The sequence below is a fragment of the Globicephala melas genome, chromosome 18, assembly GCF_963455315.2.
Source record: "Globicephala melas chromosome 18, mGloMel1.2, whole genome shotgun sequence".
Classification (NCBI taxonomy): Eukaryota; Metazoa; Chordata; class Mammalia; order Artiodactyla; family Delphinidae; genus Globicephala; species Globicephala melas.
Window position 1 is genome coordinate 68,393,759 of NC_083331.1, and position 15,292 is coordinate 68,409,050.

The window sequence follows — 15,292 nt, forward strand, 5'->3', positions numbered from 1 at the left end:
TTTGGAAACAGGACCTTTATGGAAGTAATTAAAGGTTAGATGAAGTCATAAGGGTGGGACCCTGAACTGATAGGATTAGTGATCTTATAAGAAGAGACACCAGAGAGCTCTCTGTCTTCTTCCTTGCGCATACATTCATGGAGGAAAGGCCATGTGAAAACACAATGAGAAGGCAGCTGTCTACAAGCCAGGAAGAGACCTCTCTCCCCAAACTGAATCGGCCAACACCTTCATCTTGGACTTCTAGCCTCCAGAACTGTGAGGAAAAAAAGCTCTGTTGTTTAAGCTACCAGTCTATGGTATTTTGTTGTGACAGCCCTAGGAAATGAATACAGCCTCCCTCAAGAAGGGCAACCTGTCTCTCAAATTCATAGACCAGCATTCCCATACATTATTTCATCCTTTATTATTTATTATGTGGTCTTCAATAATATGAGATTGTTTCACATGTCTTAAAGCCTTTATAAAAATGGTATCAAACTGTATGTATTCTTCTGCAGCTTGTTTTCCTTTTATTTATTTTTTGTTTTGTTTTTTCCTTCATCTTATATCTGTGAGATTTATTCATGTGGATATTTTTCTCTAGTTCTAGAATGATGCACAATACCTTCTAAAATGCAAATACAGTATCACTTCCTGGATTAAGATGCTTCAGGTTTCTTACCTCAAAGAACATCGATAAAAAACACAGTTATGTATAAAATAGATAATAAGGACCTACTGTGTAGCACAGGGAACTCTACTCAATACTCTGTAATGGCCTATATGGGAAAAGGATCTAAAAAAAAAAAGAAGGACTTCCCTGATGGCGCAGTGGTTGAGAGTCCACCTGTCGATGCAGGGGACACAGGTTTGTGCCCTGGTCCGGGAAGACCCCACATGCCGCGGAGCGGCTGGGCCCGTGAGCCATGGCCACTGAGCCTGCGCGTCCGGAGCCTGTGCTCTGCAACGGGAGAGGCCACAAGAGTGAGAGGCCCGCGTACTGCAAAAAAAAAAAAAAAAGAGTGAATATATGTATATGTATAACTGATTCACTTTGCTGTATACCGGAAACTAACACAACATTATCAATCAGCTGTACCCCAATAAAAATTTAAAAACAAACAAACAAACAAAAAACCCCCCAAACACAAGCAGCTTATGAGGATGAGTAAAGGACCTGGTGGGCAAAGGGAGATGCCTTTGAGTGTATCTGGGGAATCCCTGCATTGTTAAATCTTTTGATCTCTCAAGAGAAGTAGAAAATTTGGAATTTTATGTGAAAGCTGCCATATTTTGAATATAGTTAACTAACTTAATTGTTTTTTTTTGTTTTTTAACTAACTCAATTTAACACACACACACACCCAGGGCTAAAACCAAACTTAGCCTTGTGCCATATGTGGCCCATTGTTGTGCCACAGTGTGATTTCTGGCCTCGAAGATGAAAACCCCCAACTCTGCAGTAATAATATTTACTCTCTTCAGGTCTGGCCCTTTCCTATTCCTTCAGTTTTGTCTGTAAATGCTTCCTTTGCTGAAGTCATACCATTTGTGATACAAAAGCATGCTGATGGACCCACAGCTCACTATCATACACATGCTATTCACTCTGCTTGTAAGTTTTTTACCTAGAATATCCACTTATCTACCTTTCTTTTTTTTTTTCTTAATACTTCAAAGTATGTATTTTTAGGAACAAGGACATTCTCTTACATTACCCCAGTACAAGGACCAAAAGCAGGAAATTTAGCATAGAAAAACCCAATTGTCTAATCCAGTCACATGTAAATTTAGTTAATTGTCCCCAGTAATGCCCTTTATACATATTTTCTTAAAAAATTTTTTATTGGAGTATAGTTGATTTACAATGTTATGTTAGTTTCAGGGGTACAGCAAAGTGAATCAGTTATACATATACCTACTCTATTTTTTTAGACTCTTTTTCCATATAGGCCATTACAGAATATTGAGTAGAGTTCCCTGTGTTATACAGCAGGTTCTTATTAGTTTTCTATTTTATATATAGTAGTGTGTATGTGTCAGTCCCAATCTTCCAATTTATTCCTCCCCATCTTATCCCCTGGTAACCATAAGTTTGTTTTCTACATCCGTGATTCTACTTCTGTTTTGTAAATAAGTTCATTTGTACCTTCTTTTTTTAGATTCCATATATGTGATATCATACTTATCTTTCTTTGTCTGACTTAACTTCACTCAGTATGACAGTCTCTAGGTCCGTCCATGTTGCTGCAAATGGCATTATTTTGTTCTTTTTGAACAAATATCTTTTGGCTGAGTAATACTCCATTGTATATATGTATCACATCTTCTTTATCCATTTCTCTGTTGATGGACATTTAGATTGCTTCCTTGTCCTGGCTATTATAAATAATGCTGCAATGAACATTGGGGTGCATGTATCTTTTTGAATTATGGTTTTCTGTGGGTATATGCCTAGGAGTGGGATTGCTGGGTCATATGGTAGTTCTATTTTTAGTTTTTTTAAGGAACCTCCATACTGTTCTCCATAGTGGCTGTTTCAATTTACATTCCCACCAACAGTGCAGGAGGGTTCCCTTCTCTCCACACCCTCTCCACCCTCTTTATTGTTTGTAGACTTTTTGATAATGGTCATTCTGACTGGTGTGAGGTGATACCTCATTGCATTTTTTTTTTTAATATATAAACTTATTTATTTTATTTATTTTATTTTCAGCTGCATTGGGTCTTCGTTGCTGCATGCGGGCTTTCTCTAGCTGTGGTGAGTGGGGGCTACCCTTCATTGAGATGAGTGGGCTTCTCATTGTGGTGCCTTCTCTTGTGGAGCATGGGCTCTAGGCACTCAGGCTTCAGTAGTTATGGCATGCATGCTCAGTAGTTGTGGCTTGTGGGCTGTAGAGCGCAGGCTCAGTAGTTGTGGTGCACTGACTTAGTTGCTTCGTGGCATGTGGGATCTTCCTGGACCAGGGATCGAACCCGTGTCCCCTGCATTGGCAGGTGGATTCTTAACCACTGCACCACCAGGGAAGCCCTCACTGTAGTTTTGATTTGCATTTCTCTAATAATTAGTGATGTCGAGCATCTTTTCATGTGCTTTTTGGCCATCTGTATGTCTTCTTTGGAGAAGTGTCTGTTTAGGTCTTCTGCCCAATTTTTGATTGGGTTGTTTGTTTTTTTGATATTGAGCTGCATGAGCTGTTTGTATATTTTGGAGATTAATCCCTTGTCAGTTGCTTCGTTTGCAGATATTTTCTCCCTATTTATCTACCTTTCAATTATCCTTTTTTTATGGTGATAAATTTTTTATTTTTGAATAATTTTAGATTTATAGGAAAGTGGTAAAGACAAAATACAGAGTTCCCATACACTCCTCACATAATTTCCCCTAATGTTAATGTCTTATGTTACCATGGTACGTTTGTTAAAACTAAGGAAACAACATTGGTACATTATTATTAACTAAACTCTAGACTCTATTTGAATTTCAGTAGTTTTTACAGTTTTTAGTTTTTGTATCCAGTCCAGGATATTGCACTGCATCATATGTCCTTAGCCATCTCTGGTCTGTGATAGTTTCTGTCTTTCCTTGTTTTTCATGACCTTGACAGTTTTGAGGAGTATTTAAAAATTTATTTATTTATTTATCTATTTATAAATTTCAGCTTTATTGAGGTATAATTGACATACAAAGTTGAAAGATGTTTAAAGTCTACATTGTGGTGATTTGATATATGTATACATTATGAAAGGATTTCCACCCATCTAGGTAATTAACACATCCATCACCTCATATATATAACTTTTTTTTATGGTGAGAACAATTAAGTTCTACTCTCTTAGCAAATTTCAGTTATATAATATGGTGTTATCAGTTATAGCCACCATGTTTTACATTAGATCCTCAGAACTTATTCATCTTATTGCTGAAAGTTTGCACTCTGTTACCAATCTCTCCCTATTTCCTCCCCTGCCCCAGCCCCTGGAAAGCACTTTCCTACTCTGTGTCTATGAGTTTGACATTTTTTCTTATTTTTTAGATTCTGCATATAAGTGACATTATGTGGTATTTGTCCTTCTCCCTGTGGGTTATTTCACTTTATATACCATATCTTTATTCAGTCATTTGTTGATGGACACTTAGGTTGTTTCTATGTTTTGGCTGTTGTGAATAATGCTTCAACATGGGTGTACAGATATCTCTTCAATTTTCTGTTTTCATTTCCTTTGAATATATACCCCAAAGTGGGGTTGCTGGATCACATAGTAGCTCTATTTTTAGTTTTTTAAGGAACCTCCATACTGTTTTCCATAGTGGCTGCACCAATTTACATTCCCACCAACACTGTAGGAGGGTCCCCTTTTCTCGACACCCTCTTCAGCATTTATTATTTGTAAACTTTTTGACAATAGCCATTCTTACTGGTATGATGTGATAACTCATCATAGTTTTATTTGCATTTATTTCTCTGATAAGTATCAATGACGAGCATCTTTTCATGTGCCTATTGGCCATCTGTATGTCTTCTCTGGAGAAATGTCTATTTAGGTCTTCTGTTTATATTTTGCTTGTTTTTGTTGTTGTTGTTGTTATTGAGTACAATCTGTAACTTTAAGTGGAGAGGGCAAAGGCATAGAGTTGTGTTCTATTAGTTAGGGTACACATTCGGCTACTGTTAACAAAGGCAAAACAAAACACAACACAGTAACTTAAATAAGATACAGTGTTTTTCTCTTTTGCATAAAAATCTGAGCAAAACCTTCCAGGGCTGATATAGCAGCTCCATAGTGTCACCTTCGAGCTCCTTGGATATTGTTTTGTCTTCCTCAACGCCTGACTTCCTTCTTATCATCTAAGATGACAACTTTGCTCCCAACATTATGCCCACATTCTGGCAAGCTGGGAAGAGGAGAAGGGAAAGTAGAAGGCATGCCCCTTCCCTTTAGGGGCACAACCCAGAAGTTACCCATGTCACTTTTACTTACATCCCATTGGCCAAAACTTAGTAACCTAGCCACTCTTGCTGTGATGGAAGTTGGCAAATGTAGTTATTCCCTGAGGGCCATGTACCCAGCTAATTGTGAGAGTTCTTTTACTAAAGAAGCAAGAGGAAGGTGGGTATTAGGGGACAACTAGCAGTCTCTGCCACAGTCCACGCCTTCATCACTTAAAGAGTTCTGCACGACTACTCTTCTCACTAGTGTAACAGTCAGGATTCAGCCAAGGAAGCACACCTCCATAAGACTCTACTTTTACGGGGGGAATACAATAGCATTTTGGCTCTCCAGGAATTAGCATCAGTTCAGAGCTAGAGTCCAGTAATCCCTGAAAATTTTGGTTATTTTCCCTTCCCGCAGTACATACTCACATTCATCAGTGGCTACAGGCTACTGGCAGAGAAAGAGTGATTACAAGAGTCTGCTTGAAGCATTGGTAGACAAGTGGGACAAGCTGGATAAGGGGGATAGCAGAGAAGCTAAGCATGTCTGGCTGCCAGATAGGAATGTGAGGAAGGCTCTCAGAAAGGGGTCATGAGAAGCAATTGCTTCTGGACAGCTACCACCTCTGGGGGTCTGCAGCCAAGTGTCTGGTGGTGGGCCTGGGGTTGCTGGTGGTCAGCAGGGCTAGCAGTTGGGAAAAACAAGCTGGATGCAGAGTGGAGGCTGAGGACATGCGGTCTTCCAGGAAACTGTGTTCCTTACCTTTCAGTAATAATCTGGGAGTATTGGCTGCCACTTCACTCCTGCTTTCTTTTTTTTAAATTAAATTTATTTATTTATTATTTTTGGCTGCGTTGGGTCTTCGTCACTGTGCGCGGGCTCTCTCCAGTTGAGGTGAGCGAGGCCCACTCCTTGCTGCGGCGCACGGGCCTCCCACTGCAGTGGCTCCCCCCGTTGTGGAGCACGGGCTCCAGGCGTTCGGGCTTAGCCGCTCTGTGGCACGTGGGATCTTCTTGGACCAGGGCTCGAACCCGCACCCTGCATGGCAGGAGGACTAACCACTGCGCCACCAGGGAAGCCCCCACTCCTGCTTTCTAAATATCTTACAAGGTCCTCTTTTGGTTAACTCTAACCAGGAACCATATAGGGCAGAGGATTTGGGGAAACATAATTTCCACTCTGGTTTACCTAGTCTGTTAGTGCTCCAAACTCAGGGAGAGCCAAATATATGTATGTAGCGCAAAGTTCAGGGTCTCTAGGTGGAGTGCAGTCTTGCTACTTATTGCTCATGTGGCTGCTTATGATTCCCTGATTTACACCCCAGCTTCCCTCGGCTCCATGCACACCATGCAACAGTAGGGCAGTATCTTGTAACAGGATACGGGGGATCACAGGGGAGATTGGCATCTGACTTCTCAAGAGCAACTCTGGAAGCTAGAAGATGATGTAAAATGTTTTCAGAATTCTGAGAGGAGATTTATTATTTCTAGCAAAGGCAGAGTAACTGGTTCCAGACTGGTTCTAGATGGAGAAGCTGGTTCCCTCCCACTATAGATAAATAGAAAATTGGACAAAATATATGAAACAACTATTTTCAGACATCGGTAACAGGAAGTGGGTTTTGGAGATGATAAACATCCCAAAATGTGTGGCGTAGCTTGGAGAAGGTAGAACTGTTCAGCTCAAAACTGGCAATTATATTCCCTTGAAAACACGGTATTAGAATTACAGGCTATATCAAAGAAAGCAAAAACAATATTGTCCCAGGCTTTGAAAGCAGCCATTTTACTAAAGAGGTACCGTGGCATAACAGGGGTCATCAGCTTTCAGATTCTGGTTTGCTGTATTGGGGTGGTCACCATTAAGTTATCACCACATATATCAGGTTTCATTTTGTCAGTACCTCACTTGTGAATTGATTAGGATACAGTTCTGGCTGCTATAGTAAAGACAGAAATAACAATGATTTAAACAAGATAAAAATTTATTTCTCTGTCACATAACAGTCCATGCATTAAGCAATAGAAGACTGATAAGATGATTCCACAGAGTAGGGGACCTTGGCTCCTCCTATCTTATTGCTCTGCTATTTTCAACATGGGGCTTCTATCTCACGAGTTAAGATGGTTGCTCCAGCACGCACCAGTATGTCTTCTTTCAGGAAGGAGGGAAGAGGAAATGGAAGGCATGCCTCTACTCTTTAAGGGCACAATTCTTACATTCCATAAAGCACACCTTAGTCACATGTCCACACCTTGTTGTTAGGGAGGGTGGATAGTGCAGCCTTTAGCTGGGTGGCCATGTGCTCAGCTAAAGCTCAGGAGCTCTTTTACTAAAGAAAGGAGTGGAGAATAGATATTATGGAACAAGTAGTTTCTGCCACAACTGCCGTACAAGAAAATAACTTCTATAAGACAAAACAGATAGGATCTAAGGAGAATCACTCCAAAGGGTAAAAATGGGAGGAAGGAAAAGAAAAAAAGAGAAAAGCAGGTTTCCTGGGTAGGAAATGAGCCCATCCTTAGATACCTAAGTGAGAAATCCTGTGAAACTGATATAAATTTTTATATTGTGTGTCATGCAAGTGCCTGCTTACATTTTAAAATTCCATTGCGTCACCTCTCAGCTATCCTTAAACAGTTTGTATCTCTTTTGGCATTTGCCATGTTGTAAGACATTCTGTGTCATTCCTAGCTTTGTTAACTGTCTCAAGGTGACTCTGTATGAGAAGCAAAATAGTTAAGAGAGCGCCCCTGATGCTATCGTATATATAGGTGAGAGGACCTGATGTCTGAGATTTGCTTCAGAATACTCCAGCAAAAAATAAGCAGGGGGAATAGATGAAACGAGATTGACAAAATGTTGATTTGTTGAAGATGTGTGATGGGTGCCTGGGTGATCATAAGACTATTTTCTCTCTTTTGTGTCTGTTAAAAACTGTCCATAATAAAACAAAAGTCCAGTCCCTGAAGACAGCCAGACCTGGGTTCAAACCCTAGTTTCACTACTTACTAGCTGAGTGGCTTTTCCTCTCTATAAATTCAGTTTCTTAAAATGGGAAATGTATAGGCCAATAGGGTTCTTACAAAGATTAAAAGAGACAAAATTTGAGGCATCTAACAAGGGCTAGCCCTTAGTAGTTGTGTTAATAAACGTGCCGACTTGCAAGCAACAGAAACTGACTTTGGTTATGGCTAATTCCTCTGACACGCAGATGTTAGTATATGCAGAAGAGGTAGGGCTTGAGCTGGGATCTCTGATTTCTAGACCTAGAGCGTTTTCTATGTTACCACATTTGTCCAAAACCTTACCTTGGTTTGGCGCTTTGCAACTTACGCCTTCAAACTTACAGGATCTTAGTTTGGGTACCTGCCTGGAACTTAGGTCACTCGAGACTGTAGGGTGGCCCTGGGCTGAGGGGTGGTCAAGGGGCGGAGTTACCTCACTGACGTTCGCTGGCCGCACTGCGTGTAAGTTGCTAAGTGGAAGCTGGCGCAATACGGGGTTTACCCCAAGCAGGCGCGGATCAACCGCCGCCAGAACACACGTGTGTCCTCCCTGTCTCGCTCATTGCCGGGATAGTGTCGGGCCGGCAGCCCCAAGCTGGCTCCTGGCTGGCCGCTCGGCCAGCCTCCCCCGCGGCCCAGCACGCGCTTGCCCAGCATCCAGGCTCCCGGCTCCCGCGGTTGGGCGAGTCCCGCTCCCGGTCCCTCCTTTCCCCGCAGTAGGGGGCGGGGCCACGGATCCCAGGCTCGTGATTGGCCGAATTGTAGGCGCTCCCTTTCTCCGACTCCTTCCGCGGGGTGAGAGGTCAGCGGAGCTCCGGTCTGCAGGGGCAACAATGGCGGGTCTCTGTGTCGGGGAGGCAGCGCTGGTCACAGCAGGACGGCGTGGACGGCGGTGGCCGCAGCCACTGTTGCGGAGCGCGGCGCTATGGACCCTGAAGGTGAGGAGCGCCGGGACTCCCCGTGGGCCTGGGTCTCACTGGGCTCCCAGCCCCGCACCGCCAGGCGGTGGCTAGTGCTGCGTAGAGCGCTCCGTAGGTGTCCGGGCGACACTCGGCGCCGGGTTCCGCGTCGGACCGCGCCCCTAACTCCCTCTCCCTCCGGAGTTCGCCCTGGAGCGGGGCAGAGCCGGCGTCCTTCGCCCCAGCTGTTACTCGGAGTATCATGGAGGGCCGAGCGGCCCAAGGAGCCTGTAGGCGTGAGTTTTCTGCTTTCTCGGGAGCGGCTGACAGCCACCTGGCTGTAATGTACGTGCATTTCCCGTGCTCCCGCTCTTCGGCCATGAGGTTTTGGCTTGTCTTGAGCTTTCCAGGTGTATTTTTAAGGGTCCTTATCGTTTCCATTTTCTTTTGCCTCCTTCCTGCTTTGAAGGGACACTAAATTGCTGTTCAAGTAGAGTTAGGGTTTTGAGTTTGTCTCACCTTTTAAAGTATCATAAGATGTCAGGATTGCTACTACCTTTGCTTGAGTTGAGAGCCTATTTTAATTGTATTATATCATTATATACTGTATATGCATCTTGTGAGTATTTCTCTTCTCTGTAGTGGTTAGCCTGATGTTTGTGCTCTTCTAAACACATCTCTGCACTGTATGTTCTAGGGTTTTCATGGTGGTAGCCTTGACTTATACGTTGGAGTGTTTGTGTGTGGCTCTTAACACTTTTTGTCTTCAACATGGAGTCTCTTGTAAGTTCTAAACGAAGACTACCTAACTTACTTTATTAACAGTTTAAGTCACTTGAACAAATTATTTAAAATAAAGGTTTCTCTGAAAACCACCTGTTATCTTCCTTTTAAAAAAACAGGCACGTAACTTGATTTATTGTCATTTAACTTTTAGAATTGGAAGACACGTTAGAGATGATTTGGTGCATCCTACTCTTTTAAAGAGGAGGGAGCTTAGTCCCAGGTGAGAAATGTTCAGCTACAGCTGAACATGGAAGTGAAAGTAAGTCTGCAGGTGCATTAGCTTAGTGTCAGATTTAGAATGCCCACTCTCAAAAAACCCAAAGTTTGTGTGGGCACACAATTTATTGTTTCTTAATCTTCAGTGTTCTTTCATCTTTTAATCTTTTTTGGCCACATCACTTGCAATTGCAAAACTCTGAATGCATTTATTGATGTGTAGGAGGCAGCATGGTGTGGTGGGAAGGCATGGGCTTTGGAGTCACACAGATGAAGTTTGGTATATTAAATAAGTCATCTCTTTGGGCCTCCGCTTCTTCCTTTCAGCTGTTTTTTTTTTTTTTTCAGCAAGTCTTTCTCTACTTCCTGTGTTCCATCTCTATGAAATGAATATAATTTCTCTTTTAGAAATTTTAGTCTGTTAAGGAGACAGACAAGTGTGAAATGCTATTAGGGGAGAGGTCCTAGTGCTGTATAGAAGAAAATAAAATGGAGGGATTTGACCAAGTCTAGATTTTGAGCTTTGTGTCCTAGATACTGTTCTGGTGCTCTACTTGAATTAATTTATCCAATCCTCACAACAGCCATATAATCCCCATTTACAGATGGAGAAATTGAGGCACAGTTTTATGTGACTTGCTCAAACCATGCCTAAGGTAAGGGAGTTTTCCTTTGGAAGTGAAAGTTGAAACAAGTTTTGAAGGACAAAGTGACTTTTTTCTAGGCAAAGAGAGAAGAAAGAGGTGAACGTTATATGTGAGAGAGCAGCACGTACAAAAGTCCTGGGCCAGAGGGCATGACAAGGTAGGAGAACTGAGAAAAGGCTACTGAGGCTCTGGTATTGAGATTAGATGGTGCTGGGGAGGTAGGTAGGAGTCAGACCATGCTGGGCCTTGCTGTAGGCCGTGCTTGGTTTTATGGGAAACCATTCATGTTGGAGCTGGGAGGAATTATTACACTGACATATTTTAGTGTGGAGAGGTTGAGAGAGAAGGAAGTTGTTACTCTGTTTACTGCTGTACACTTATTGTACAACATATAAACTGATTTTTCTTACCCAGTTTCTTCCTTTTAATGTGTTGGCAGAGCCTGCATCTTGTCTACTTCTGTTTTCTTTCTTTTTAAAAAAATATTTATTTATTTATTTGGCTGCACCGAGTCTTAGTTTTTCTCTTTTGTTACTGTTTTACAAAAGATGCAGTGATAGTTTACATCTCATTGGTTGCTATTAATCTGGCACTTTGTGAAAGTTATAGTGTGTAAGAACAGTTCTATGGCAGTGGGATGGTTAGGTTTCCTAGAAGCAGAGCCTGAAGAGAGATTTTGTGCAGGTGGTAGTAGTTGAGAAGAATGAAGAAAACAAGCTAGAGCAGGGGAAAAAAATCTAAGCAAGGAAGGGGATCCAGATGGAAACTAGATTCAGTTTCATCCCACAGGGGAGCCCTGGAGCAGTGGTTCTCAAAGCAGGGGACTCCAGCCAGCGGCGACAGCGGCAACAGCAGCATTACCTGGGTACTTGCTAGGAATGCACATCTTCTAGCTCTACCCTAGATCTGCCAAGTTTGAAAATCTGGCGTTAGAGCCCAGCCATCTGTTTTAACAAGCCCTTCTCCAGGTGATACTGATGCACAGTTAAGTTTGAGAAGCACTGTTCTAGTTCAGCCCTGTGCAATAAACATAAAATGTGAGCTGCAAATGTAATTTAATGTTTTCTAGCACTCACATTGAAAATTGTTTTAAAAGGTTAAATATTAATGTACTTTATTTAACCCAGTATATTTAAAATATTTCAATATGTTAATGTAAAAAATTAACAAGGTTTTTTTTGTTGTTTGTTTGTTTTTGGTATTAAGTCTTCAAATCTGGTGTGTATTATACACTTGGAGCACATTGGAATTTGGACTGGCATATTTCAAGTGCTCAGAAGCTGCCTGTGGCTAGTGGCTGCCATATTGGACAGCCAGCCCTAAAGCACAGATTGCAATACTAAATTGGACCCACCTTGAGATGAGGGGCGGGGGCAGCCTTTTGAACCCTGTGTGAGTCAGTCATTGGCTGTGGGCTGGGAGGGATGTAGCTCCCAGGCTTGATGGAGAACTCCTGTCTAGTTGAGGCAAATGGGGCAAACTAGGGAGCAGGTGTGAGCCATGAGTAGGATACATGTACAGAGTACACCCAGAGTACACCAACTGGGGGCCTTCACCACCTGGTGAACAGGTTCTGGATGTACACCAACATCTGCTACAGGTGGGGTGGGAGGAATGGCCTGGTTGGGGAGCTGTAGTGGAATGAGGAAGTTTTAAAGTTGATGTATATAGTTCTCTGGTGTTCCAGCTTTTACTATGGAGGCAGAGCTGGAGAATCTTGAGTTTTATTCCCCCAGTTTTATTGAGAAGTAATTGACATGAATCTTGAGATTTGATCATCTCTCTCAAATGTTACGTATTCAGCTTAGCTTGTAACAGAAGGTCTTGGCAGACAGTTGAAGATTGGGATGGCAAGTGAGGTCCTGAAGGCTAAATAGTCAGTGTCTGTGAAGGAAAAGCTGTGCTTAAGTGAAAAAGCCTGACTTCCGGCAGTGTTTTTAAAGGGTTTTTTTTCTGGTCACTGTGGTTCTGTTAAAATGCTGGAAGAAATATTTGGCTGGTGCGTCCCAGCTCTGTGTCGTGAAATGTGAAAGAGCGGACCTTCGCCTGGAAGTTTTGAAGATGAAGCACTATCAAATATTTACTTTTACTTGGTAAGAGCATGTTATGACTCCATTAATCCACAATTTTGAGGATGGTTTCTTTGAAGCATTGGTTGGCCAATAAGTTTGTTCGGGGTTTTCCATAACATCTTATAGTAAAACCCGAATGAACTTTTTGGCCAACCCCAATAGCATGCATCCTGATAATGAATTAACCTGTCAACAGAATTGTTTTAGTATTATACACCTGAATGCCGCTGTGGTTATGTTAAGAGGAATACTTTTGGTTTGGCAGGATTAGTGTTTAAGTTCTTCTTTAAACATGAGTCTAGTGGATTTACCAGTTTGGGCTGCCACCTGAGGCCACATCTAGAAAGTAGGTGGTCTCCTAGTTAGAAAAGGGCAGTCCTTGTTGGCAATGGCCGGAAGGCATGTGAACAGTTTGTGTACAAGCTGTACCCCTTTTTTTGGTTAACAGTTATTGTATGCTTACTTCAACATATGCAAAACTGTGCTAGGCATTTTACACATTCTCATTTAATCCTCATGGCAGCCTTATGTCCTAGATAAGTAGTTTTTATGCCCAGTTTATATGTGAGGAAAATTATGTTTAAGAAATGTCAGAGCCAGCATTTGAACCGGGGTCTGAATCTGAGTCTAGATCACAGCTCTTATATTATTACTTTTATGGGAACTCCGAAATGGCCTGGTTTTATTTATTCATTTATTTGTTTGTTTGTTTTTTTATGGCTGCGTTGGGTCTTCATTGCTCCCTGCGGGCTTTCTGTAGTTGCGGCGGGTCTTCATTGCTGCCCGTAGGCTTTCTCTAGTTGCGGTGAGCGGGGGCTACTCTTCGTTGCAGTGTGTGGGCTTCACATTGGCTCTAGGCGCGTGGGCTTCAGTAGTTGTGGCTCGCGGGCTCTAGAGCACAGGCTCAGTAGTTGTGGTGCACGGGCTTAGTTGCTTCACGGCATGTGGGATCCTCCTGGACCAGGGCTCGAACCCGTGTCCCCTGCATTGGCAGGCGGATTCTTAACTGCTGTGCCACCAGGGAATCCCTGGCCTGGTATAATTTTAAGAAAGAAAGCTACAGCTGCATAATTGGATTTAGTTTTTGTGTAATAGCTTCCATTTTCTTGGTGCTTTACCATTTATAAAGGCTTGATTTTTTTTTTTTTCAACAGCCCTGTAGGAAAGCAAAGGAGGTGTCATCTAGTACATTTTATAGATGGAAGCTGGAGTCCAGAGAAATTATTTGCTCAATGTTTCATACCTATGAAGCAGTGGAGCTAAGAGTTGATCCAGGTCTTGTGGCTCTGAAGGTCGTGCTACTTCCCACGTGCCACATTGTTAGCTGGTATTTCTTTTCTAAGTGTGGAAAATATTGGAAATCTTTATTCTTGCAGAAGAGAACCAATGCAGTACATTATTGGGAAGTCATTTTGCATACACTGACCTTTCTCCTTTTGGCTGTCATAGGCTAAATAGTCTTTATAAATAGAGTTGATTAAAGTTTCTCCTTTGAACACACTTGTTCTAGGAAGTATCTTAAAAGAATTTTGGACTGAGCTTGTAGCCATTTTTTTATATGCTTAAGAAAAATAACATTAAAAATGCTATGTAGAGGTCCAAATTAGCAGAGTTCTACTAACTTGTCCCTTGTATTAAAAAAAAAAATTATGTTGTAGCTCTACAAAATTATCTGATTTTTGACTTGTGTTCTTTATAACTTTGAACTTCCATGAAGGTCTGCCAGGAGTAAACAGAAACACAAGAGAGCCGTTGTGGGGCTGACTGCAAACCAGTTTGGACTTGCTGTGGGAATGGCCCAAACTCTTGTTTTTCCTCAGTAGTTTGTTCTGATTGCTTGTACCGTTTCTACTTCTAGTTTCTTGGCTCACTAGGGGCATCTATGTTTTTTTAATTTTGGGGCCACATTATCACAAATTCACATGTGTACAGCTGTATGCTTTCTTTTTTTGGTAATGGTGGTAAAATATAATCTGTTAGATCTTCAGAACCAACTATTTAAAAATAGTAATAAAAAGATTTTAAAAACCCCAATTTGATCAGTTAGGTAGTGCTAGTTCTTCTCCTACATTTTGGTCAGGTGTAATTTGTAAGAGTTGATTTAGTTTTAAGAACTGTGTGGTATAGACATTTTTGAGTTTTGTGTTATTGGTAGTTTCCTGAAAGTAAATGTGTGTTACATTGAGTCAGCTGACCCAAACATTTCTCAGAGCTTGAATTGTTCTAGGTTAGAAACTGTTCTGTTGGGACCAAGTTTAGCTTAGTCCATTTTTCATGAGACCATCTGATGAGATAGAGTCCTGAGGTTTTTATTCCCAAAGGTATTCTAGAAACTTAATTCATATTTATTCAGATCTCTGAAATTAGCTCTCTTTCCACCGAATAGCTCAGCGTTTGTTGCTCTCGGAGCAGTTCAGCAGTGAGATCCGTGTCACCATCCTCTTGGCCCACATGTTCAGTTTGGATTAACTGCATATTCTTCATAATTGTCCGATGCTTGCACATGTTAGAATCCCTGTACTAAGCTCTTGATTTTTGAATATTAGGGGTGTAGGTTAGTAGGGACCTTAGAGAAAACTCATCTGAGCTTTCATTTCTCAGTAGAGGGTAGAGGAGTTAAAGTGGTTTGCTCAAGTCCTAGAAATAGTGTCAGCTGAGCTAGGGTTAGAACTCAGGTTCCTTGGTTTCTTCTCCCAGAGTTCTTTCCCAGGCGGTATTCTGGGACGTGTTCCCTTCCCCAGACA

General features: G+C 41.9%; 1 protein-coding gene across 5 annotated transcripts in view; it reads left to right on the forward strand.

Annotated features, from left to right (window-relative positions):
• The window catches only part of PCCA (propionyl-CoA carboxylase subunit alpha), a 431,262-nt gene that overhangs the window by 35,010 nt on the left and 380,960 nt on the right, over positions 1–15,292 (forward strand). For 4 of the 5 annotated variants that reach the window (XM_060288229.2, XM_070044087.1, XM_060288230.2 and 1 more), the window contains exon 1: positions 8,731–8,866. The exons of the other annotated variant lie outside the window; for it this stretch is intronic. In XM_060288229.2, the coding sequence (XP_060144212.1) occupies positions 8,762–8,866 (105 nt within the window). In that variant the 5' untranslated portion in view covers positions 8,731–8,761. Of the gene's footprint in view, positions 1–8,730; positions 8,867–15,292 lie in introns of those variants that run through there. 5 annotated transcript variants of the gene reach the window in all.